Source organism: Xiphophorus hellerii, chromosome 8, assembly GCF_003331165.1.
Source record: "Xiphophorus hellerii strain 12219 chromosome 8, Xiphophorus_hellerii-4.1, whole genome shotgun sequence".
NCBI classification, from domain to species: Eukaryota; Metazoa; Chordata; class Actinopteri; order Cyprinodontiformes; family Poeciliidae; genus Xiphophorus; species Xiphophorus hellerii.
In genome coordinates this window covers 7,555,881-7,583,763 of record NC_045679.1, presented here as the reverse complement: position 1 = coordinate 7,583,763, position 27,883 = coordinate 7,555,881, and the positions used below count along the sequence as shown (strand labels likewise).

The following is a 27,883-nucleotide window of genomic DNA, read 5'->3' as shown; positions in this document are numbered from 1 at the left end:
CCAAACATACAATTTATCACAATAATGATTAGAAAACTTTCAACATTTCTCTGTAATCAAGTTTCTTTATTGAAGAAGTCCAAAGAGACAGAACTACAGACATTTTTCTGATCTAAATCTAAAAATATGAGAAGAAAACAGCATCAGTTCTGATTTGATGTTTCAGGTTTTTTGGATCACAATATAGAAAACAGAAGCAAGTTCAGATCACTTTGATCTCAACTGATTTAACAACAAATAAAACATCGAAATACATGGATAAAAAAATGAAAGGAAAACCATTAGAGTCCAGAGAAGTTTAGATTTTCATGAAATATTTCTGTCATAAGAATGAAATAAATGATCAGCAGTGATTTCCTTTATGGCTCCTGTAACACAAAGAACTAAACCGGAAAAGTAAAGATCAGAACAGCAGAGCAGAGACATCAGAACCACGAACCCTGATCAACAATCTGAGAGGAAAGAGGAAATCTGTCTGGGTTTACAGAACTCTGCTGAGGATCCGGTGTCATAAATCTTAACTCCAGCCAGTAGCGGTTCAGTGAATCTGGTCTGGACTCTGTGGAGGAGAGTCATGGTTTCAGAGACGCTGTAGAAGGACAGAATACCTGCTCTGTGATCCAGGTACACTCCGACTCTGGAGGAAACTGGACCTGAGATGGAGGTTGGAATGTTGTTGTGCCAAAATTTACTATTGATTTGAGAACAATATAATGACCAAGATATATCATTATATCCAAAAGCACATCCATCACCCCATCCTACTCTTCTGATACTCTTGTATGCGACTGCTACAGAAACTCCCCCTCTCCACTCCACCTCCCAGTAACAAGGTCCAGTCAGACTCTCTCTACTCAGAACCTGAAAATATCCAGTGAATCTGTCTGGATGACTAGAATAAAAATGATGATAATTCATCAATGTCACCTTCCTGTTCCCCTCTGATAGTCCCAGCCGTGTGTTTGCTGTGTTTGGATCCAGAGTGATTTCACATGAATATCTTAAGAATCCAGCTCTGCTCTTTGGTTCTGGTTCTGACAGTAGAACATCCACCTCAGTGACCATCAGTGAGATGTTTGTCCATGAGTCTCTCAGGACGTCCTGCAGTTTGTCTCTGAGCTCTGACACAGCTGCTGTCACGTCCTCAAAGTGTCTCAGAGGACGGATGTTGATGCTGGATGAGTGTGTAGACTCACTGAGTGCTGGCAGTGAGGGGTAGTTGAGGAGAAACTGGTTGTGATTCTCTGTGTGTGAGAGCTGCTCCAGCTCAGCGTCTTTCCTCTTCAGCTCAGTGATCTCCTGCTCCAGCTTCTCCTGAACATCTTTGACTCGACTCACTTCAGTTTCCTGCTGGGATCTGATCTGCTGCTTCACCTCAGAGCTTCTTTTCTGGAGGAGACGGATCAGCTGGGTGAAGATCTTCTCACTGTCCTCCACTGTTTTATCAGCAGAGCGATTGATGGCCTCCACCTCCTGTTGAAGCAGCTTCACATCTTTCTCCTGGTCCTGGATTCTCTGCTGGATGTTTCCTCGTCTCTCCTCCAGCTCTCTCTGCCTCTCAGCCCTTTCTGCTGCAGCTGACACAGTTTTATGGCCTTTATGTTCATCCATAGAGCAGAGATAACAGATACACTTCTGATCAGTGCGGCAGAAGACCTCCAACAACTTATCATGCTTAGAGCAGATGTTCTCCTGGAGGTTCTTGGATGGCTCCACCAGGTTGTGTTTCTTGAATGCAGCTGAATCAAAATGAGGCTGAAGGTGTTTCTCACAGAAAGAGGCCAGACAGAATAAACAGGACTTGATGGCTTTCAGTTTTCTCCCAGTGCAGGAATCACAGGCCACATCTTCAGGTCCAGCATAACAGTGGTCAGCAGGAGCAGCTTGGAGTCCAGTCTTCTTCAGCTGCTCCACTAAAGCTGCTAACATGGTGTTTTTCTGCAGGTCAGGCTTCTGTGTGAAGGTTTTCCTGCACTGAGGACAGTGGTAGTTTTCCTTTTTCTCACCTTCATCCCAGAACTTTGTAATGCAGTTCATACAGTAGCTGTGTCCACAGGAAGTTGTCACTGGATCTTTCAGTAGATCCAGACAGATTGAACAGGAGAAAGTTTCTCGATCCAGCTGAACCACGTGCTGCTCCATTTCTGCTCTCAGTAGCACTGACTGTTAGTTTCATTTCCTGAGAACAAAAAACAAACTTGAGTTGTGATCCACCAATCACATGTCAGGGCAGAGAGGCTGCAGCCAATCAGCTTCCAGCTTCAGCAGCTGCTGGTTCCACCCAGACTCAGTGTGTGTGAGACCAGGAAGAGGAGCGCTCTGAAAGCAATAATATTTTAAGCTGAATCATCTTCACAACAGTTTTCTGTTCAAAATAACTGACTGAGTCTCTAAACTCAGGTTGCTAACATGTTAGCTCTCCGCAGCTTCAGAGAATAAAATGAAAGAATCATTCTTGCTGAAGAAACTAGATGTGTTTGGTGGTTAAGGGAAAATATGCTTCCTGTTTCCTAACTGCTCTGTAATGACAACAGACTGCAGAGAGTCCAATGTTTGCATCGTGTTCATATCAGTTTGTAATCCGTCTTTTTATAAAGCTGTAAAACTTTAACAAAACAGCATTTAGTAGTTCGACTGCCAGATATGAGACAGAGGTCTATTTCTGCATTTAGTTTTCAGAGAATCATTTAATTCAAGGTTCAACATCTGACTGGTTCTTCTGGGTTTTATGCTCAACTACATTCTTTCTGAGGTGAATGCAAACATGTCATCACATGTTTAATGTGTCCATAAAGCTCTGCCTTATTCATGCATTTATAAAATATAGTAATTAAATTCAGCCCATCATGGTATTTAGGTTTTTGTTGCCTCCCTAATGTAATTGTTCCTCCCTGATGTCATCACTTGTCTCCTCTACAACAGATACTGACCTCATGTCTGTCTCCTTCGCCCCTCGTCTTTGGCGCCTCCACTAAGTCATATGGTCAGAAAAGCATTATACATTAGTTGTAAAAGTTACGGATCTTCATCCAAACTGGACCGGAGACTGAGGTCCTGGTGTTGTTGTGCCATAATTTACTATCGATTTGAGTACAATATAATACCCAAGATTTATCATTATTTCCTAAAACACTCACTATTCTCTCTCTCCATTGATTTAAAGTCGGAGGTAAAGGTTTATACCAACATACCGTAATCGTTTTCTTTGCTACCAGTACAAGGATTCCAAACTGGTGCCGTTTTTCTTTACTTAATAAATCTCTCTGGAGTACTCCCAGAACGACGACAAGGGGGTTCCATTAAATATGAATGTGTAAAATATTTGAAATTTCCACTCTCATTCCTTCCCAACATGTTTTAATCTTTGGATAATCCCAAGAAATACGACTTTGATCTCCAACTAGTGCACGTTGTCTCCAGCACAAATTTGATTTAGCCGTATCAAATTTCAAAATAATACATGGTGTTCTGAAATATCTAACGATTACTTTCCAATAAAATTCTTTCCAAGTTGGGCTGTTAGTCAGTTTATGTCCATTTTCACACACTTGCTCCCACTCTTGATCATCAATCACAACGTTCATTTCTAGTTCCCACCTCTGCTTTATCCCAGGAGGCCCCCCAACATACATGACTGTAAACATTTATATAGATTTGACAGTTTTATCAGATTTATTTTCTTTAGTGACCTTTATGAAGAACATTTCTAAATCAGTAGGTCGTGATTGAAGAAGAGACCATTCAATATGGGACATCAGGTTACTTCTCAACTGCAACAATCTGTAAAAGTCAGATGAAGTCAACCCATACTTCTGAATCTGACCAAATGATTTCAGAATCTTACCTTCAAAACAATCATCAATAAAAATTATTTTGCCAGATTCGAAACCCTGAATCATGTTGCCCTGGTAAAAAAAATCCATTATAACCAAAATGTTCAAGGCCCTGGATATAGTTTTAGGAGCTTTTTTCTAAACATGCTCAAAATCCTTTGTGGGCTTTTCATCCACGTATTTGTAATTTTGCACTTATTCCAGATTTCAGTTGAACAAAATGCAAGGACCTGTAATGAAAATGTAGGGCTTGAGCTCTGTTCCAGTGTTAACCATGTTGTGTCTTTATTAGCCAATAATCCACAATTGTGCTGCCCAATGATGTAATTTTAAATTTGGTAAGTTAAGACCTCTGTAAGGCTCCCCGCTGGCCAGCTGTGTACATTTCATTCTGGTCTTTTTTTCTGCCAAATAAAAGTAAAAGTCAATTTTTGCATTTTTTAAAACTTTTTGTTGGAATCCAAATAGGAAGGGACATAAACAAATACAGCAATCTGGGGAGAATATTCATTTTGACTGTTTCAATCCTCCCAAAAAAGGATAGTGGTAAAATTTCCCATCTTTCTAAATCCTTTTCAATTTGATCCAGTAACTTCCCATAATTTGCTTTGTACAATTTGGAAACATCTGTAGTAATGTTGATTCCCAAATATCAAACCCATCAGGTGACCAGTTGAAATGAACTGTTTTGGATAATTCTGAGGGCCGGGTCCCTCCTATCATCATGGCTTCCGATTTTGATTCATTTACCTGGTATCCTGTGACAAGACTGTAGTTCTTAAGCATTTTAAAATATTTGGTATAGAAATGATTGGGTCTCTAATATACAATATGACATCATCAGCATACAGTGACAACTTGTGGGTCCTAATTTTATCTGGTATACCGAAGATTGATGGTTCTGTCTTGATTAACTCTGCTAAAGGTTCTACACTGATAGCAAGATTGGTGATAGGCAGCATCCTTGGTGTGTTCCTCTCTTTAAGGGAAAACATTCTGATAAATAACCATTAACTCGTACTCTGGAAGTTGGACTGGAATACAGTACTTCATACCATTTAATAAAATTTCAATCGAAACCCATCTCCGATAAGGCCTGTTTCAGGAACATCCAATCCACCCGATCGAAAGCTTTCTCAGCATCCAGGCCAAGAAGCATTGATGGGTTTGGGTTTTGTTGACCAATTGAAATTACATTTAGGGTACATCTGATATTATTTATTCCGAATTGTTTGGGTGTAAAGCCCGTCTGATCGGGGTTAATAAGTTTATTAATAATCTTTTGTAGTCTAGCCAAAATGGTACTTAAAATCTTGACATCGTTACACACTAAACTTATTGGTCTATAAGAGGCACGTTGTTTGTGTGTGACTGAAATGATTGCTTCAGCACATGTTTTGGGTGGATCTTTGGTTCTTAAAGATTAATTAAACACTCTGCATGAGAGTGGAATAAGTTCAGCCTGAAACTTAATCTCTTCTTTGGCAATTGTCCCCACCGATGCTTTAGCCTCATCATCATTAAGTTTAGTAAGATTCATTTGCTGAAAAAATTGCTTAATTTTATCTGCTTTGTTGGGAGAATCATATAGTTGTTTGTAATATTTTGAAAATGCATTTGCTATTTCTTTGGGATGGGATAGCAGCTTTTTGGACAATGGACATGCAACTTTGTGGACGGTTCGACTTGCCTGCGATTTCTTTGGCTGAAATGCTAAAACTCTGCTTGCTTTGTTTCCCTGTTCGTAGTATTTTTGGTTGGCGAAGCGTAAAGCGCCCTCCGCCTTGTAAGTTAGTAGCTCATTCAAATCTTGTCTACATCTTTTCAGTTGTATTCAATGTCACTATTTGTTCTTTTATGTTCAGTTTCAAGTTTCCTAATTTGTTCTTGTAAATTTTTTGTTTTTTCTCACAATTTTTTTTAATTTTTGAAGAAAATGAAATAATTTTGTCTCTCAGGTTTGCTTTGGCTGTGTCCCTTATAATTAAAGGGGAAATCATGTCCCTATCATTAGTATCTAAAAATAAATTAAATTTGTCTTTCGTGTATTGGATTGTCTGTGGGTTGTTTAAAAGTGACACATTTAATCTCCATAGCTTTAAAGGTTTCTCTAGGTCCATATTTAAAGACATCATCACAGGTCCATGATCTGAAATAGTTTGGGGTTCAATAAGACATTCCTCTAATCTGTGAACCTCTTGTTTGGGACACAAAAGGAGTCAATTCTAGAGTTGCTTTTATGAACCTTTGAGAAATGTGCATAATCTCTAACCTTTGGGTGTTTAGCACGCCGTACTTCAACAAGCTCCATTTCCTCTAGCAGATTCTTCTTGGCGTGAAAATGTGCAGCGCCATATTTTACACACATGTCGACATGTATAGAAATTAACTTTGCGTCAAGGTTTGCGTAAATATACACACACTTTTTACACACACTTTTCCCCTGGTGTGAAAATGTTCGGCAGCCACGCAAACTCTTTCTGTGAACAATATCAAACTACAAAGTGTCAAAACTCCCCTAAATCCACTGAAATCTGACTACGTTCGGTGTTATTTAGACCAAGAAGAATCAAACTCAATGTTTTTTTTCCATAAATTTAATATTTTATTGTTTAAACGTAAACGATGAAACTGAACCGCATTTATCCTCAGACAATAACCTAGCATGCACACAAAATAAAGAAAAGGAAAATAAAAGCATGTGAAAACCTCACTAGAATGTAAATAGTACTTTTCTTCAGTTTTTGTCTCATAAAGATGTAACGCAGTGTTCTGTTCGCCAAAGCCCATGAAATGCATCTATGGGTCATTTCATTCTCACTAAGAAAAAGAAAACAGGGTTGGATCAGCAGATTAACTCCAATCAGGTTGGATTATTTTTAATGTGATCAAGGTTTGTATAATCACACGTTTATAAGTAGCTGCAGCGTAAATGTGGACCGTTTGGTTCTGATGGAGAACATCGCCAATAAGGATCCAGAGGGAGCGATTGATCAGAGATCATATTGATCTGCTGGAAAATGTTGACGATGGTTTATTAGTGTTTGGATTAACCCAGACTGATCATCCTGGAGCTCTGAGCAGAACCTAAAGAAGGAGCCGTGCGGTACCGGTACCGGTCCAGTTGCAGTCATCCTTCAGTCGAGCCATGCCCGGATGCGTCTTTATGGACAGAAAGCATCTCTGTTCTGTAAATGTGCAACTTATGCACATGATTCCACTACTTTCCAAACTCAAATGACTTTCTGACTCTGTCTGTCACGAACCCTTTATTTTATTTTTTTGGGAATTTTTTCTTTAAAATTATTTTCTGTGTGGCGACTCTATGTGCCCTAAAATCACCTTTTAAATAAAATATATAATTATTTATAATATAAATACTTATTCTGCTACAAACAAGGACCGTTGCCATGGTTACTACCTCACCTGGTGGCAGACTTCCTGCTATTTATGCTAATTTACATTAACATGTATTTATGGGTGGCGACAGGCAGACCAGTAGCTGCGCTCTAATTGGGATTTATAAAGGAAAGGTGTGGAGTTACAGTATGTGCGTACGTACGGCTTTATACATCCAAATTATTTTGTGCCCGCACTTTTCTAAATTTATCCGTCTGCCAAGTTTTAGTGTGAAAACTGAGCACTCTTATGCATGAGGGCCCTGATCTTTTCCAGCAGCAAATAAGACACTCTGGAGGAAAAGTTTCTGCTCTATAGACGACCAAACATACAATTTATCACAATAATGATTAGAAAACTTTCAACATTTCTCTGTAATCAAGTTTCTTTATTGAAGAAGTCCAAAGAGACAGAACTACAGACATTTTTCTGATCTAAATCTAAAAATATGAGAAGAAAACAGCATCAGTTCTGATTTGATGTTTCAGGTTTTTTGGATCACAATATAGAAAACAGAAGCAAGTTCAGATCACTTTGATCTCAACTGATTTAACAACAAATAAAACATCGAAATACATGGATAAAAAAATGAAAGGAAAACCATTAGAGTCCAGAGAAGTTTAGATTTTCATGAAATATTTCTGTCATAAGAATGAAATAAATGATCAGCAGTGATTTCCTTTATGGCTCCTGTAACACAAAGAACTAAACCGGAAAAATAAAGAAGGTCAGAACAGCAGAGCAGAGACATCAGAACCATGAACCCTGATCAACAATCTGAGAGGAAAGAGGAAATCTATCTGGGTTTACAGAACTCTGCTGAGGATCCAGTAAAATGAACCCAAACTCCAGCCAGTAGCGGTTCAGTGAATCTGGTCTGGACTCTGCGGAGGAGAGTCATGGTTTCAGAGACGCTGTAGAAGGACAGAATACCTGCTCTGTGATCCAGGTACACTCCGACTCTGGAGGAAACTGGACCTGAGATGGAGTTTGGAATGTTGTTGTGCCAAAATTTACTTTGGTAAGAATCTAATGCCCAAGATTTATCATTATATCCAAAACCACATTCATCACCCGATCCTGCTCTGCTGATACTCTTGTATGCAACTGCTACATAAACTGACCCTCTCCACTCCACCTCCCAGTAACAAGGTCCAGTCAGACTCTCTCTACTCAGAACCTGAGAATAATCAATGAATCTGTCTGGGTGACTATAACAAGACTGACCTTTATTCATCCTTGTCACCTTCCTGTTCCCCTCTGATAGTCTCAGCCATGTGTTTGCTGTGTTTGGATCCAGAGTGATTTCACATGAATATCTTAAGAATCCAGTTCTGCTCTTTGGTTCTGGTTCTGACAGTAGAACATCCACCTCAGTGACCATCAGTGAGATGTTTGTCCATGAGTCTCTCAGGACGTCCTGTAGTTTGTCTCTGAGCTCTGACACAGCTGCTGTCACGTCCTCAAAGTGTCCCAGAGGACGGATGTTGATGCTGGATGAGTGTGTAGACTCACTGAGTGCTGGCAGTGAGGGGTAGTTGAGGAGAAACTGGTTGTGATCCTCTGTGTGTGAGAGCTGCTCCAGCTCAGCGTCTTTCCTCTTCAGCTCAGTGATCTCCTGCTCCAGCTTCTCCTGAACATCTTTGGCTCAACTCACTTCAGTTTCCTGCTGGGATCTGATCTGCTGCTTCACCTCAGAGCTTCTTTTCTGGAGGAGACGGATCAGCTGGGTGAAGATCTTCTCACTGTCCTCCACTGTTTTATCAGCAGAGCGATTGATGGCCTCCACCTCCTGTTGAAGCAGCTTCACATCTTTCTCCTGGTCCTGGATTCTCTGCTGGATGTTTCCTCGTCTCTCCTCCAGCTCTCTCTGCCTCTGAGTCCTTTCTGCTGCAGCTGACACTGTTTTATGGCCTTTATGTTCATCCATAGTGCAGAGATAGCAGATACACTTCTGATCAGTGCGGCAGAAGACCTCCAACAACTTATCATGCTTAGAGCAGATGTTCTCCTGGAGGTTCTTGGACGGCTCCACCAGCTTGTGTTTCTTGAATGCAGCTGAATCAAAATGAGGCTGAAGGTGTTTCTCACAGAAAGAGGCCAGACAGACTAAACAGGACTTGATGGCTTTCAGTTTTCTTCCAGTGCAGGAATCACAGGCCACATCTTCAGGTCCAGCATAACAGTGGTCAGCAGGAGCAGCTTGGAGTCCAGTCTTCTTCAGCTGCTCCACTAAAGCTGCTAGCATGGCGTTCTTCTTCAAAACAGGCCTTGGTATGAAGGTCTGTCTGCACTCAGGGCAGCTGTGGATTCTTTTCTGATCCTCTTCATCCCAGTGACATTTAATACAGTTCATACAGTAGCTGTGTCCACAGGGAGTAGCCACTGGATCCGTCAGTAGATCCAGACAGATTGAACAGGAGAAAGTCTCTCGGTCGAACTGACTCTGCTCCATTTCTGCTCTCAGTCACAGTGACTGTCTGCGTTTCACTTCCTTGTAACAGAAACTGTTTGACCTGATTTATGTCTCATGTTTCCGTGCAGAGAGTCTGCAGCCAATCAGGTTCACCCAAAGCAGATCTTGGTTACGCCCAGCCTCACAGTTCAGATCATAAAAATAATCCTGCCAATGTTACACCTAAAGTTTTATAAGACCATGAGGTTCATCTTAGGTAAAAAGACGATAATTAATACTAATGGGCCCAACTGTTCTTAAGAAATATATTTAATAAAGTAAACATGATTGTAAACTAATATTATCAAGGAACATGATTAAATGTTACCATTTGTCTGTATAATAGCACATGCACTCCTGGATTTCCAGATTTCTTTAGATTATGTCTCTCACTGTGGACATGAACCTAAGGTGAAAATTTCAAACCCCTCCATGATTTCTAAGTGGGAGAACTTGCAAAGTCACAGGGTGTTCAAATACTTATTTTCCTCTCTGTATTCTGGAAAATTATAGCTTAAGTATGACCATTCTTGCAGCTAAGTTTAACTGGACTGTGCAATATTTTTAAATGCAATTTTAAAATGTTTTTTTGTACTTTGTGTTCTGCACATGTTCTATCAAGATTTGAGATGAATAAACGAAAACATGGCCTATTATTTATATTTAACATTTAATTGCAACATTGTTAAAAAAAAGATTCGAAATAACTTGAAATTAAACGTTTCAGGCTTTTGGACCTCAAGGTTTTCCCCAGAAAACTTGCTAAGCCTGGTAGTTGGGCGCTTGGCAGTCATTCATCCAGCGGCCCGTCGTGATTTTGAGTTAAAAAATGTTTAAAGTTGACAGGAAATTTGAAAATATCCCGTGATAATTATGTGTTATTGGAAGATTAACATCAGAACATCGACTGTAAAGTCTTCAACAATGCCAACATAAAATTTTTTTTATAAATAAGCAATGCTAACCCTGGTGGGGGCATAAGTAAAGCCTGGTGGCCCGCCAGGATTATAATACACTGGGGGAAACTCTGGACTTGAGACTTGACTTGGGACTTGAGGATAAAGATTTGAGTTTTGTAAAACACTGACTTGGTCCCACCTTTGAAACAAACGCAAAGCGTCTAGCGCTGATGGGAGGAATTTCTTTTGGACTTTTACCAAATAGAAAAAGAAACTGGTACGACTGACGCTACTCCATTTGTTTAATTTCTGTGAAGAAGGAGGTTGCACTCAGTGTCTTCTTCAGAGGTTTTTGTGTTGTTACCTTCAGTGGTTCCTGTTGTAGCGCCACCACATGTGAGGAGGTTAATAGGTTCTTCAGTGTGTTTGGTTTGTTTGACACAATGCAGTGTGAAAACAAACCACAGCAGCTGAAACTGAAACAAATGTTGAAATGTTGGTTCCCAATTGAACCACGTCTACCTGACTACCAGGTATGAAATAGATCTATTTTTCTTATGTAGTCAAAGATTAGGAAGAATATTGTGGCCGGCCCTTAGTGTTGCTGGAGACTCTGTGGTCAGATGGATGTAGATCACATACACATATTCTGGCCTTGTCAACAGATAACTGGATAAAATAATTCTAACTTTGAACAAATAATAGCTGGTTTTATCGCTGTACAAATGCTGCTGGGAAAGACAAGTGTTTTGTTGTTGACTTGATATCCAGAAACCACTTGCTGCATTCTCGTTGGCTGTGCAGGAGTCGCCACTTCTGCTTTTCAAAGATGTGTGGTTCTAATACAGCAGATCTGTTTATATCCATTTTTAGGTGAGAGTGTAAACGTTGAGTTGTGGGGCGTGGCCAGCAGCTTATTTGGATTTAAAGAGACAAGACGCCCTAAAACAGCTCAAATAGGAAGAACTGATCAGACTGAAATCTGATTATCTAAGAATGATTTTGTGCTAAAATTGTAATGAACAGGTTTTGTTTAGCCCACAGACATATCCTAACCTGTTTAAGAGACACCAACATGTTTGTTGTAGTTTTTTTCAGCCTTTCTAGGAGTAAATGATTTCCGTCTCTCTTTCAGCCTCGAAGCCGGACAACGCCGGAGGAATCGCTGCCTCTGTGATCGTGGTGGTGCTGCTGATCGGCACCCTGGTCGCTCTGCTCGTCTTCTACCTGCGAACCAAACCAGATGCCAACTCTCCATCGCTCGCTATCGGCATTAGTAACGAAGGATATGTTCCAGTGAGTTAAAAGATCCCAATAAAATCCAATCATTTGACCTTTTCTCACCTTTTTCTCTCCTGAAACCTGTTTGATTTTTATTAAATTGTATCTCAGGAGGATCCTGTGACTGTTCCTCCAAGACAAAACCATCCAATGGCTGCAGGATTCAACAACGTCTCTGTGAGTTTTATTCAACTCAGTTTCTATTGTTGAAACCAAATGATGACAGAAGCTTCACCACTAGGGGGCAGCAGCTACTAATTTAAATATCAGGCTTGTCCACAGGTGTTTGCAACAGATGGAAACATTTTATTAATCAGTCCAACATTATTACAAACAAATTGAAATCTATTTTTAATAGAAAATGTCTGGTGTAATAGAAATATTTGTCTTTAATAACCACATTTTCAGCATTCTATATCATTTGATAGTAAATAGGAGCTTTTACTCAAAAGCAAACGTTGGTGTACCCAAAACTGCTGTTAAGTAATTTATCAAACATACTAAATACGAGACTTCCGGACCGGACCACCATCACAATGTTCGCATAGCGAGAGCCTCCTGGTTGAACCGGAGTAATTAGAGAAATTCTCCCCATAGAACCTAAGTAAATATAACAATATAATAACTTAAAAAGCGGGGACAAGATTGTACCACTATCTCGAGAAATAACCGCCGACTGAAGTCAGGTGGGTGAGAGAGAAAAGACGCAGCAACAATTAGCAGCTAGCGGGTTGAAGCTAACAAGCCACGAGGAGCAGCGCCTGAAAATGACCGACACTGAACTGATCCTGCGGGAACTAAAAGGGTTTCGCCAAGAAAATAAAGAACAATTTGAGACGATAAAAGAAGAACTTGCGAAGGTGAACACCAGGATGGAGGAGGTGGAGGGACGTATGGAGAAAGCAGAGGAAAGGATCCTAAATACGGAGGAGGTTATCACGGCTATGCTAAAGCTACACGCTAAGCTGGAGGACAAATTGATGGATCTGGAGAGTCGATCCAGACGAGAGAACATAAGGATATATGGGGTACCGGAGGGATCCGAGAAGGAATCGACAATGATCTCATTTGTCGAAGCCCTCCTCCGTCAAGGTGTTGAGTTAAACGAAGACACCCTGAACTCCACACTGAAAGAGCTCATCGGTCTGTGGGGCCGCAGCCGCCGCGCCACCACCTCCATCATCATCAGGTTCTTAAGCTTCAGTACGAAAGAGATGATACTCCGTAAGGCCTGGCAGAGGAAGGGGTTTACATGGCAGGAACATCACAGCAACCTGGATCATGACTATCCACCTCTCATACTTAAAAGACGAAGGGAATATAAAGAAATCCGCAAAGTTTTGAAGGAAAGTAACATCCACTTTCAGACCCTCTTCCCCGCGATGCTGCGTGTTAGATACGAAGACGGAACCAGAACCTACGATACGGTGGAGGAGGCATCAGAGGACCTGCTGAGACGAGGCTTCACCGTGCCAACCATCAGACCTCCGGAGACGCTCATGGAGCAGGTGCAGCAACTGTCCTGGACGAGAGTGGACCGACGAGCGACGAAGGGCGCATTTACAGCCGGCCGGGGGTCCAGCTACAAGGAGAAGCTGTGAGCCTTCAGGAGAACACCTTCAGGAGAACACCTTCAGGAGAACAACACCTTCAGGAGAACAACACCTTCAGGAGAACACCTTCAGGAGAACACCTTCAGGAGAACATCTTCAGGAGAACAACACCTTCAGGAGAACATCTTCAGGAGAACACCTGTGGGCCCCTCCGGGACCCAGCGGATCTTCCCCAGACCGAAGACGGCGGGAGGAACTGTGAAATATCTTCAACCAAATCTGTAACTAGTGGTGGAAACAAACTATTGAATAATCCGGTTCATTCAGGACCTTTTTTCCTTTGGAAACTTTTCTCAGTTTTTTCTTCTTTTTTTTCAGCCATGCGACTGTTGCAGGTAAGGGCCTCTCCCTCTGCACCGAGGAGGGAGATTTTTTCCTTCGAGCCCCTTGTGGGGACTCAACAGGGTCAGGTTAATAGACCCCTACCTAGGAAGTTACATGGACACATTATGTTCAGTTTTATGTGTATTATGTTAATTGTTTGTTCCCTGCCGGTTCTCCTCCAGGAGGGGGAACTGCACCAGGTTTCTGAGTGAGAAGGAGGAGGGAATCACATAGATGCAAAACGGATCTTTAAAAATAGCATCATTTAATATAAATGGAGTACTCAACCCAGTTAAGAGGGAAAGAATCTTATCAAAATTAAAGAAAGATAAAATCCAAGTCGCTTTTTTGCAAGAGACACACCTCAACAACTCAGAACACGATAAATTAAATAAACAAGGATTTAAACATGTTTACTTCTCTTCACATGGCTCGGGGAGGCGGAGAGGAGTGGCGACCCTCATATCCAAGGCTGTAAATTATGAGCACATTTCAGAATATAACGACAAGGAAGGCAGATTTGTTATGGTTACAGGTAAATCAGAAGGAATCGTGATAACTCTCCTTAACGTGTATATCCCTCCTGGAAGTGACTGGTCCTTTTATAGACAACTAGTCGATATAATGACAACAAAAAGTCAGGGGATTTTAATATGCGGCGGAGACTTTAATGTCCGATTAAATCCGAAAATTGACTCTTCAAATGGGAAACCCGACGCAAAAAACATTAGCAGAAGATTAAATACCTGGATGAGTGAGGTGGGGGTCGTGGACGTTTGGAGAGAAAGAAACCCAAAGAGTGGAGATTACTCTCACTACTCACATGCTCACAACGTCTACTCCCGCATAGATTACTGCTTTATGTTCAGGGAGATCTTTTTAGGGTAGACAGCTGTGAAATGGGACCTAATACTCTTTCAGATCATGGTCCCATTTACATCTCAATCCGTCTGAATAATAAGAGGAGGTCCACTCTGTGGAGACTGAACTCTAACATTTTGAACAAATTGGACATTAGAGATAAACTAAAACGTGAAATTAATTTATACTTAGAAAATAACGATAATGAGGAAGTGACTCCTCCTATAATCTGGGACGCGTTAAAAGCAGAGATTAGGGGTAAAATTATATCCATAACCTCATATGAGAAGAGAATCAGAGAAAAAAACCTCCAGGAATTAGAAGAGGATTTGAAACGATTACAGAGAGAACATGCAAAATCTCCCAAAGATGACAACACCAAACACAAGATTATAAAACTAAAGAAAGAAATAGAAGAAATAAACATTCAGGAAATCCAAAAAAAGCTTATTTTTATAAAACAGCAATACTATGAGGTAGGTGGGAAATCCCTGAAACTTTTATCATAAAGGTTAAGAAAACAACAAGCCTGCAGAACTATACATAAAATAAGAAACAACGTAACAAAGGCAATAGAAACTAATCCGGAGAAAATCAAAAACTGCTTTCAAAAATACTATAAAACATTATATTCCCAGTCACAGACAAGCAGCGACAACCAGATCGATGCCTTTCTGGAAAAGATCAATCTTCCAACGATCACCGATGAACAAAATAAAAAATTAATATCCAAAATTACAAAAGAGGAAATTCAATCAGCAATCAAGAGAACTAAAACGGGAAAGTCTCCAGGGACAGATAGATTCACTACAGAATGGTACAAAATTATGCAAGACCAACTAATCCCAACATTAGAGAAAACTTTCAACTGGGTTTTAGAAAATAAAAATATCCGCCCTCATGGAGAGAGGCAGTGATTTCAGTCGTACCTAAGGAAGGGAAAGACAAACTGGAATGTGGGAGTTATCGTCCTGTAAGTCTGCTAAACAATGATTATAAACTCTTCACCTCCATACTGTCTAAAAGAATAGAAGTCATATTACCAGCTTTAATACATAAAGACCAGACTGGCTTTGTCAGGCAAAGACAGACCCAAGACAACATTAGGAAAACACATTATGAGAGAAGTCACTCAGCAAAAACTAGAGGCACTGATATTAAGTCTAGATGCAGAGAAAGCATCTGATTCGGTGGGGTGGTCGTTTTTATATAAAGTGCTTTCAAAATTTGGATTTCATACAACGATAATCGACACATTTAAATCATTATATACTAAACCAACAGCTAGAATTAAAATTAATGGAGATTTGACCGATTCATTCACTTTGGAGAGAGGAACGAGACAGGGGTGTTGTGCGTCGCCGCTTCTCTTTGCCTTGTTTATTGAGCCCATGAGTCAACTGATCAGGCAGAGGTCAGAGGTCACAACGACATCTGGGGAGCAACAACTATCCTTGTTCGCTGATGATTTATTGTTAAGTATAACACAGCCCACACAGACAATCCCAAAACTGATGAAGTTGCTCGAAGAGTTTAGTTTAATCTCTGGTTACAAAATTAATATAAATAAAACTCAAGTATTAACATTTAACTACAATCCACCGTCTTCAATAAAGACTGTGTACAACTGGAATTGGGAGGCCGAGTCTATCAAATATTTGGGTGTTTCACTACCGAGGGACTTCTCAAAACTGTTTGATATAAATTATGGCCCACTAAATTTGAAAATAAAATCAGATTTACATAGATGGAATGTTATTCCCTTTTTAAGTTTGAGCTCCCGGATAGAATCCATCAGGATGATTATCCTTCCACAGTTATTGTACTTATTTCAATGTCTACCAGTCAGAATCCCACCTAAACAGTTCTTAGAATGGGGTAGATTAATAGTGAGGTATCTGTGGCAGGGCAAAAAGGCCAGAATTAAGCTTAAAACTCTGCATCTAAAAAAAGAAAAGGGTGGAATGGGCCTTCCCTGTTTACAGGAGTACTACCATGCAGCCCAGCTGAGACCTTCAGTCTGCCTCTGTTCACCATCATATACTGCAGCTTGGAAGGAAATAGAAGGAACGACGATAACAGGAATCCCAATAACAGCCCTACTTAGTGATTATAAATTACAAGAAGAACAGCAAATTCAAAAACAGTTCAAATTAGACTTAGAATACATGAGCACATAACAGCAATCAGCCATGTTTATATGAACTGCCCATTAACTTAGAACTTATCCTGCTTATGATCCGATCGTTGATCAGTTCTATTGGAGCAGGAATAGCTAGAATGTCTTATCGGTTTACCTGTTTCTTAACCAGCTTGTCTTTCATGACTCACTGGCCAAAAGCATCCGCTGTGTTTATTTTGGAAGAGTCTTGTAAAACTGTTCAGCTTCTTGAGGTGTTGAGAAGAGATAGATCTTTCCACCGTGGAGGATCCGACGTTTGCAGGGGTTGTGTTGGTATCCGCAGAATGCACCGATGTCAACAACCAGCTTCACCACCGGGTGAAACCAGCGTCTGATCCGCACCGTCTCTGCAGATAGATCCTGTGCAAACGTGATTTTGGCCCCATCTTGTATAATATCTCTTTTTCTGGAAATCTACCTGCTACCAGGATCTTTCTGTGGTGGTGGATCCAGAGTGTTGTTGATGAATGAAGACGAAACCAAACATCTGATCTTTTCCAGCCGCAAATAAGACACTCTGGAGGTTAAGTTTCTGCTCTATAGACGACCAAACATACAATTTATCACAATAATGATTAGAAAACTTTCAACATTTCTCTGTAATCAAGTTTCTTTATTGAAGAAGTCCAAAGAGACAGAACTACAGACATTTTTTCTGATCTAAATCTAAAAATATGAGAAGAAAACAGCATCAGTTCTGATTTGATGTTTCAGGTTTTTTGGATCACAATATAGAAAACAGAAGCATGTTCAGATCACTTTGATCTCAACTGATTTAACAACAAATAAAACATCGAAATACATGGATAAAAAAATGAAAGGAAAACCATTAGAGTCCAGAGAAGTTTAGATTTTCATGAAATATTTCTGTCATAAGAATGAAATAAATGATCAGCAGTGATTTCCTTTATGGCTCCTGTAACACAAAGAACTAAACCGGAAAAATAAAGAAGATCAGAACAGCAGAGCAGAGACATCAGAACCATGAACCCTGATCAACAATCTGAGAGGAAAGAGGAAATCTATCTGGGTTTACAGAACTCTGCTGAGGATCCAGTTTCATAAATCCCAACTCCAGCCAGTAGCGGTTCAGTGAATCTGGTCTGGACTCTGTGGAGGAGAGTCATGGTTTCAGAGACGTTGTAGAAGGACAGAATACCTGCTCTGTGATCCAGGTACACTCCGACTCTGGAGGAAACTGGACCTGAGATGGAGGTTGAAATGTTGTTGTGCCAAAATTCACTATTGTGCTGAGAACAATCTAATGCCCAAGATTTATTATTATATCCAAAAGCACATCCATTACCCGATCCTGCTCTGCTGATACTCTTGTATGCGACTGCTACAGAAACTGGTTCCCCTCTCCACTCCACCTCCCAGTAACAAGGTCCAGTCAGACTCTCTCTACTCAGAACCTGAGAATAATCAGTGAATCTGTCTGGGTGACTAGAATAAGACTGATTTTGGTTCATCAATCTGACCTTGCCTTTCCCCTCTGACAGTACCAGCCATGTGTTTGCTGTGTTTGGATCCAGAGTGATTTCACATGAATATTTTAAGAATCCAGCTCTGCTCTTTGGTTCTGGTTCTGACAGTAGAACATCCACCTCAGTGACCATCAGTGAGATGTTTGTCCATGAGTCTCTCAGGACGTCCTGTAGTTTGTCTCTGAGCTCTGACACAGCTGCTGTCACGTCCTCAAAGTGTCTCAGAGGACGGATGTTGATGCTGGATGAGTGTGTAGACTCACTGAGTGCTGGCAGTGAGGGGTAGTTGAGGAGAAAATGGCTGTGATCCTCTGTGTGTGAGAGCTGCTCCAGCTCAGCGTCTTTCCTCTTCAGCTCAGTGATCTCCTGCTCCAGCTTCTCCTGAACATCTTTGACTCGATTCACTTCAGTTTCCTGCTGGGATCTGATCTGCTGCTTCACCTCAGAGCTTCTTTTCCGGAGGAGACGGATCAGCTGGGTGAAGATCTTCTCACTGTCCTCCACTGTTTTATCAGCAGAGCGATTGATGGCCTCCACCTCCTGTTGAAGCAGCTTCACATCTTTCTCCTGGTCCTGGATTCTCTGCTGGATGTTTCCTCGTCTCTCCTCCAGCTCTCTCTGCCTCTCAGTCCTTTCTGCTGCAGCTGACACTGTTTCATGGCCTTTATGTTCATCCATAGAGCAGAGATAGCAGATACACTTCTGATCAGTGCGGCAGAATATCTTCAACAACTTTTTATGCTTAGAGCAGATGTTCTCCTGGAGGTTCTTGGACGGCTCCACCAGCTTGTGTTTCTTTAAAGGAGCCACATCATGATGAGGCTGAAGGTGTTTCTCACAGAAAGAGGCCAGACAGACTAAACAGGACTTGATAGCTTTCAGTTTTCTTCCAGTGCAGGAATCACAGGCCACATCTTCAGGTCCAGCATAACAGTGGTCAGCAGGAGCAGCTTGGAGTCCAGTCTTCTTCAGCTGCTCCACTAAAGCTGCTAGCATGGTGTTTTTCTTCAAAACAGGCCTTGGTATGAAGGTCTCTCTGCACTCAGGGCAGCTGTGGATTCTTTTCTGATCCTCTTCATCCCAGTGACCTTTAATACAGTTCATACAGTAGCTGTGTCCACAGGGAGTAGTCACTGGATCCGTCAGTAGATCCAGGCAGATGGAACAAGAGAAAGTTTCTCGATCCAGCTGAACTGCCTGCTGCTCCATTTCTGCTCTCAGTAGCACTGACTGTTAGTTTCATTTCCTGTGAACAAAAAACAAACTTGAGTTGTGATCCACCAATCACATGTCAGGGCAGAGAGGCTGCAGCCAATCAGCCTCCTGCTTCAGCAGCTGCTGGTTCCACCCAGACTCAGTGTGTGTGAGACCAGGAAGAGGAGCGCTCTGAAAGCAATAATATTTTAAGCTGAATCATCTTCACAACAGTTTTCTGTTCAAAATAACTGACTGAGTCTCTTAAACTCAGGTTGCTAACATGTTAGCTCTCCACAGCTTCAGAGAATAAAATGAAAGAATCATTCTTGCTGAAGAAACTAGATGTGTTTGGTGGTTAAGGGAAAATATGCTTCCTGTTTCCTAACTGCTCTGTAATGACAACAGACTGCAGAGAGTCCAATGTTTGCATCGTGTTCATATCAGTTTGTAATCCGTCTTTTTATAAAGCTGTAAAACTTTAACAAAACAGCATTTAGTAGTTCTACTGCCAGATATGAGACAGAGGTCTATTTCTGCATTTAGTTTTCAGAGAATCATTTAATTCAAGGTTCAACATCTGACTGGTTCTTCTGGGTTTTATGCTCAGCTACATTCTTTCTGAGGTGAATGCAAACATGTCATCACATGTTTAATGTGTCCATAAAGCTCTGCCTTATTCATGCATTTATAAAATATAGTAATTAAATTCAGCCCATCATGGTATTTAGGTTTTTGTTGCCTCCCTAATGTAATTGTTCCTCCCTGATGTCATCACTTGTCTCCTCTACAACAGATACTGACCTCATGTCTGTCTCCTTCGCCCCTCGTCTTTGGCGCCTCCACTAAGTCATATGGTCAGAAAAGCATTATACATTAGTTGTAAAAGTTACGGATCTTCATCCAAACTGGACCGGAGACTGAGATCCAGATGTTGTTGTGCCAAAATTTACTATCGATTTGAGTACAATATAATACCCAAGATTTATCATTATTTCCTAAAACACTCACTATTCTCTCTCTCCATTGATTTAAAGTCGGAGGTAAAGGTTTATACCAACATACCGTAATCATTTTCTTTGCTACCAGAACAAGGATTCCAAACTGGTGCCGTTTTTCTTTACTTAATAAATCTCTCTGGAGTACTCCCAGAACGACGACAAGGGGGTTCCATTAAATATGAATGTGTAAAATATTTGAAATTTCCTCTCTCATTCCTTCCCAACATGTTTTAATCTTTGGATAATCCCAAAAAATACGACTTTGATCTCCAACTAGTGCACGTTGTCTCCAGCACAAATTTGATTTAGCCGTATCAAATTTCAAAATAATACATGGTGTTCTGAAATATCTAACGATTACTTTCCAATAAAATTCTTTCCAAGTTGGGCTGTTAGTCAGTTTATGTCCATTTTCACACACTTGCTCCCACTCTTGATCATCAATCACAACGTTCATTTCTAGTTCCCACCTCTGCTTTATCCCAGGAGGCCCCCCAACATACATGACTGTAAACATTTATATAGATTTGACCGTTTTATCAGATTTATTTTCTTTAGTGACCTTTATGAAGAACATTTCTAAATCAGTAGGTCGTGATTGAAGAAGAGACCATTCAATATGGGACATCAGGTTACTTTTCAACTGCAAAAATCTGTAAAAGTCAGATGAAGTCAACCCATACTTCTGAATCTGACCAAATGATTTCAGAATCTTACCTTCAAAACAATCATCAATAAAAATTATTTTGCCAGATTCGAAACCCTGAATCATGTTGCCCTGGTAAAAAAAAATCCATTATAACCAAAATGTTCAAGGCCCTGGATATAGTTTTAGGAGCTTTTTTCTAAACATGCTCAAAATCCTTTGTGGGCTTTTCATCCACGTATTTGTAATTTTGCACTTATTCCAGATTTCAGTTGAACAAAATGCAAGGACCTGTAATGAAAATGTAGGGCTTGAGCTCTGTTCCAGTGTTAACCATGTTGTGTCTTTATTAGCCAATCCACAATTGTGCTGCCCAATGATGTAATTTTAAATTTGGTAAGTTAAGACCTCTGTAAGGCTCCCCGCTGGCCAGCTGTGTACATTTCATTCTTGCCTTTCTTTTCTGCCAAATAAAAGTGAAAATCAATTTTTGCATTTTTTTAAAACTTCTTGTTGGAATCCAAATAGGAAGGGACATAAACAAATACAGCAATCTGGGGAGAATATTCATTTTGACTGTTTCAATCCTCCCAAAAAAGGATAGTGGTAAAATTTCCCATCTTTCTAAATCCTTTTCAATTTGATCCAATAACTTCCCATAATTTGCTTTGTACAATTTGGAAACATCTGTAGTAATGTTGATTCCCAAATATCAAACCCATCAGGTGACCAGTTGAAATGAACTGTTTTGGATAATTCTGAGGGCCAGGTCCCTCCTATCATCATGGCTTCCGATTTTGATTCATTTACCTGGTATCCTGAGACAAGACTGTAGTTATTAAGCATTTTAAAATATTTGGTATAGAAATGATTGGGTCTCTAATGTACAATATGACATCATCAGCATACAGTGACAACTTGTGGGTCCTAATTTTATCTGGTATACCGAAGATTGATGGTTCTGTCTTGATTAACTCTGCTAAAGGTTCTACACTGATAGCAAGATTGGTGATAGGCAGCATCCTTGGTGTGTTCCTCTCTTTAAGGGAAAACATTCTGATAAATAACCATTAACTCGTACTCTGGAAGTTCGACTGGAATACAGTACTTCATACCATTTAATAAAATTTCAATCGAAACCCATCTCCGATAAGGCCTGTTTCAGGAACATCCAATCCACCCGATCGAAAGCTTTCTCAGCATCCAGGCCAAGAAGCATTGATGGGTTTGGGTTTTGTTGACCAATTGAAATTACATTTAGGATACATCTGATATTATTTATTCCGAATTGTTTGGGTGTAATGCCCGTCTGATCGGGGTTAATAAGTTTATTAATAATCTTTTGTAGTCTAGCCAAAATGGTACTTAAAACCTTGACATCATTACACACTAAACTTATTGGTCTATAAGAGGCACGTTGTTTGTGAGTGACTGAAATGATTGCTTCAGCACATGTTTTGGGTGGATCTTTGGTTCTTAAAGATTAATTAAACACTCTGCATGAGAGTGGAATAAGTTCAGCCTGAAACTTAATCTCTTCTTTGGCAATTGTCCCCACCGATGCTTTAGCCTCATCATCATTAAGTTTAGTAAGATTCATTTGCTGAATAAATTGCTTGATTTTATCTGCTTTGTTGGGAGAATCATATACTGTAGTTGATTGTAATATTTTGAAAATGCATTTGCTATTTCTTTGGGATGGGATAGCAGCTTTTTGGACAATGGACATGCAACTTTGTGGACGGTTCGACTTGCCTGCGATTTCTTTGGCTGAAATGCTAAAACTCTGCTTGCTTTGTTTCCCTGTTCGTAGTATTTTTGGTTGGCGAAGCGTAAAGCGCCCTCCGCCTTGTAAGTTAGTAGCTCATTCAAATCTTGTCTACATCTTTTCAGTTGTATTCAATGTCACTATTTGTTCTTTAATGTTCAGTTTCAAGTTTCCTAATTTGTTCTTGTAGATTTTTTGTTTTTTCTCACGATCTTTTTTAATTTTTGAAGAAAATGAAATAATTTTGTCCCTCAGGTTTGCTTTGGCTGTGTCCCTTATAATTAAAGGGGAAATCATGTCCCTATCATTAGTATCTAAAAATAAATTAAATTTGTCTTTCGTATATTGGATTGTCTGTGGGTTGTTTAAAAGTGACACATTTAATCTCCATAGCTTTAAAGGTTTCTCTAGGTCCATATTTAAAGACATTATCACAGGTCCATGATCTGAAATAGTTTGGGGTTCAATAAGACATTCCTCTAATCTGTGAACCTCTTGTTTGGGACACAAAAGGAGTCAATTCTAGAGTTGCTTTTATGAACCTTTGAGAAATGTGCATAATCTCTAACCTTTGGGTGTTTAGCACGCCGTACTTCAACAAGCTCCTTTTCCTCTAGCAGATTCTTCTTGGCGTGAAAATGTGCAGCGCCATATTTTACACACAAGTCGACATGTATAGAAATTAACTTTGTGTCAAGGTTTGCGTAAATATACACACACTTTTTACACACACTTTTTCCCTGGTGTGAAAATGTTTGGCAGCCACCCAAACTCTTTCTGTGAACAATATCAAACTACAAAGTGTCAAAACTCCCCTAAATCCACTGAAATCTGACTACGTTCGGTGTTATTTAGACCAAGAAGAATCAAACTCAATGTTTTTTTTTCATAAATTTAATATTTTATTGTTTAAACGTAAACGATGAAACTGAACCGCATTTATCCTCAGACAATAACCTAGCATGCACACAAAATAAAGAAAAGGAAAATAAAAGCATGTGAAAACCTCACTAGAATGTAAATAGTACTTTTCTTCAGTTTTTGTCTCATAAAGATGTAACGCAGTGTTCTGTTGGCCAAAGCCCATGAAATGCATCTATGGGTCATTTCATTCTCACTAAGAAAAAGAAAACAGGGTTGGATCAGCAGATTAACTCCAATCAGGTTGGATTATTTTTAATGTGATCAAGGTTTGTATAATCACACGTTTATAAGTAGCTGCAGCGTAAATGTGGACCGTTTGGTTCTGATGGAGAACATCGCCAATAAGGATCCAGAGGGAGCGATTGATCAGAGACCATATTGATCTGCTGGAAAATGTTGACGATGGTTTATTAGTGTTTGGATTAACCCAGACTGATCATCCTGGAGCTCTGAGCAGAACCTAAAGAAGGAGCCGTGCGGTACCGGTACCGGTCCAGTTGCAGTCATCCTTCAGTCGAGCCATGCCCGAATGCGTCTTTATGGACAGAAAGCGTCTCTGTTCTGTAAATGTGCAACTTATGCACATGATTCCACTACTTTCCAAACTCAAATGACTTTCTGACTCTGTCTGTCACGAACCCTTTATTTTATTTTTTTTGGAATTTTTTCTTCAAAATTATTTTCTGTGTGGCGACTCTATGTGCCCTAAAATCACCTTTTAAATAAAATATATAATTATTTATAATATAAATACTTATTCTGCTACAAACAAGGACCGTTGCCATGGTTACTACCTCACCTGGTGGCAGACTTCCTGCTATTTATGCTAATTTACATTAACATGTATTTATGGGTGGCGACAAGCTGACCAGTAGCTGCGCTCTAATTGGGATTTATAAAGGAAAGGTGTGGAGTTACAGTATGTGCGTACGTACGGCTTTATACATCCAAATTATTTTGTGCCCGCACTTTTCTAAATTTATCCGTCTGCCAAGTTTTAGTGTGAAAACTGAGCACTCTTATGCATGAGGGCCCTGATCTTTTCCAGCAGCAAATAAGACACTCTGGAGGAAAAGTTTCTGCTCTATAGACGACCAAACATACAATTTATCACAATAATGATTAGAAAACTTTCAACATTTCTCTGTAATCAAGTTTCTTTATTGAAGAAGTCCAAAGAGACAGAACTACAGACATTTTTCTGATCTAAATCTACAAATATGAGAAGAAAACAGCATCAGTTCTGATTTGATGTTTCAGGTTTTTTGGATCACAATATAGAAAACAGAAGCAAGTTCAGATCACTTTGATCTCAACTGATTTAACAACAAATAAAACATCGAAATACATGGATAAAAAAATGAAAGGAAAACCATTAGAGTCCAGAGAAGTTTAGATTTTCATGAAATATTTCTGTCATAAGAATGAAATAAATGATCAGCAGTGATTTCCTTTATGGCTCCTGTAACACAAAGAACTAAACCGGAAAAATAAAGAAGATCAGAACAGCAGAGCAGAGACATCAGAACCATGAACCCTGATCAACAATCTGAGAGGAAAGAGGAAATCTATCTGGGTTTACAGAACTCTGCTGAGGATCCAGACTTATTAATCCAAACTCCAGCCAGTAGCGGTTCAATGAATCTGGTCTGGACTCTGTGGAGGAGAGTCATGGTTTCAGAGACGCTGTAGAAGGACAGAATACCTGCTCTGTGATCCAGGTACACTCCGACTCTGGAGGAAACTGGACCTGAGATGGAGGTTAAAATTCTGTTGTGCCAAAATTTACTATTGTTTTGAGAAGAATCTAATGCCCAAGATTTATCATTATATCCCAATTTACATTCATTACCCGATCCTACCCTGCTGATACTCTTGTATGCGACTGCTATATAAACTGGTTCTCCTCTCCACTCCACCTCCCAGTAACAAGGTCCAGTCAGACTCTCTCTACTCAGAACCTGATAATAATTAGTGAATCTGTCTGAATGACTAGAATAAAACTGATCCTGATTCATCCATGTCACCTTCCTGTTCCCCTCTGATAGTACCAGTCGTGTGTTTGCTGTGTTTGGATCCAGAGTGATTTCACACAAATATCTTAAGAATCCAGCTCTGCTCTTTGGTTCTGGTTCTGACAGTAGAACATCCACCCCAGGTACCATCAGTGAGATGTTTGTCCATGAGTCTCTCAGGACGTCCTGTAGTTTGTCTCTGAGCTCTGACACAGCTGCTGTCACGTCCTCAAAGTGTCTCAGAGGACGGATGTTGATGCTGGATGAGTGTGTAGACTCACTGAGTGCTGGCAGTGAGGGGTAGTTGAGGAGAAACTGGTTGTGATCCTCTGTGTGTGAGAGCTGCTCCAGCTCAGCGTCTTTCCTCTTCAGCTCAGTGATCTCCTGCTCCAGCTTCTCCTGAACATCTTTGACTCGACTCACTACAGTTTCCTGCTGGGATCTGATCTGCTGCTTCACCTCAGAGCTTCTTTTCTGGAGGAGACGGATCAGCTGGGTGAAGATCTTCTCACTGTCCTCCACTGTTTTATCAGCAGAGCGATTGATGGCCTCCACCTCCTGTTGAAGCAGCTTCACATCTTTCTCCTGGTCCTGGATTCTCTGCTGGATGTTTCCTCGTCTCTCCTCCAGCTCTCTCTGCCTCTCAGTCCTTTCTGCTGCAGCTGACACAGTTTCATGGCCTTTATGTTCATCCACAGAGCAGAGATAGCAGATACACTTCTGATCAGTGCGGCAGAAGACCTCCAACAACTTATCATGCTTAGAGCAGATGTTCTCCTGGAGGTTCTTGGACGGCTCCACCAGCTTGTGTTTCTTTAAAGGAGCCACATCATGATGAGGCTGAAGGTGTTTCTCACAGAAAGAGGCCAGACAGACTAAACAGGACTTGATGGCTTTCAGTTTTCTTCCAGTGCAGGAATCACAGACCACATCTTCAGGTCCAGCATAACAGTGGTCAGCAGGAGCAGCTTGGAGTCCAGTCTTCTTCAGCTGCTCCACTAAAGCTGCTAGCAGGGTGTTTTTCTTCAAAACAGGCCTTGGTATGAAGGTCTCTCTGCACTCAGGGCAGCTGTGGATTCTTTTCTGATCCTCTTCATCCCAGTGACCTTTAATACAGTTCATACAGTAGCTGTGTCCACAGGGAGTAGCCACTGGATCCGTCAGTAGGTCCAGACAGATTGAACAGGAGAAAGTCTCTCGGTTTAGCTGACTCTGCTCCATTTCTGCTCTCAGTCACAGTGACTGTCTGCGTTTCACTTCCTTGTAACAGAAACTGGTTTGACCTGATTTATGTCTCATGTTTCAGTGCAGAGAGGCTGCAGCCAATCAGGTTCACCCAAAGCAGATCTTGGTTATGCCCAGCCTCAAAGTTCAGATCATAAAAATGATCCTGCCAATGTTACACCTAAAGTTTTATAAGACCATGAGGTTCATCTTAGGTAAAAAGACAATAATTAATACTAATGGACGCAACTGTTCTTAAGAAATATACTTAATAAAGTAAACATGATTGTAAACTAATATTATCAAGGAACATGATTAAATGTTACCATTTGTCTGTATAATAGCACATGCACTCCTGGATTTCCAGATTTCTTTAGATTATGTCTCTCACTGTGGACATGAACCTAAGGTGAAAATTTCAAACCCCTCCATGATTTCTAAGTGGGAGAACTTGCAAAGTCACAGGGTGTTCAAATACTTATTTTCCTCTCTGTATTCTGGAAAATTATAGCTTAAGTATGACCGTTCTTGCAGCTAAGTTTAACTGGACTGTGCAATATTTTTAAATGCAATTTTAAAATGGTGTTTTTTATACTTTGTGTTCTGCACATGTTCTATCAAGATTTGAGGTGAATAAACGAAAACATGACCTATTATTTATATTTAACATATAATTGCAACATTATTAAAAAAAAGATTCAAAATGACTTGAAATTAAAAGTTTCAAACTTTTGGACTTCAAGGTTTTCCCCAGAAAACTTGCTAAGCCTGGTAGTT

At 40.3% G+C, this 27,883-nt stretch overlaps 2 protein-coding genes and 1 pseudogene across 2 annotated transcripts; all 3 read right to left on the bottom strand.

Moving 5' to 3' along the window:
• Positions 1 to 45: 45 nt before the first annotated feature.
• On the bottom strand, positions 46 to 9,717 carry LOC116724518 (tripartite motif-containing protein 16-like; annotated as a pseudogene).
• LOC116724529 (tripartite motif-containing protein 16-like) lies at positions 7,600 to 27,138 on the bottom strand. The gene is made up of 2 exons (XM_032570280.1): positions 25,618 to 27,138; positions 7,600 to 8,210 (listed from the first exon to the last, which is right to left on the bottom strand). Exons 1-2 carry the CDS (start codon positions 27,101 to 27,103, stop codon positions 8,029 to 8,031), a joined length of 1,668 nt encoding a protein of 555 aa, XP_032426171.1. The 5' UTR covers positions 27,104 to 27,138; the 3' UTR covers positions 7,600 to 8,028.
• On the bottom strand, positions 17,440 to 19,564 carry LOC116724522 (tripartite motif-containing protein 16-like). The gene has a single exon (XM_032570274.1). The coding sequence runs from the start codon at positions 19,541 to 19,543 to the stop codon at positions 17,870 to 17,872; it is 1,674 nt and encodes a 557-aa protein (XP_032426165.1). The 5' UTR covers positions 19,544 to 19,564; the 3' UTR covers positions 17,440 to 17,869.
• Positions 27,139 to 27,883: the final 745 nt, after the last annotated feature.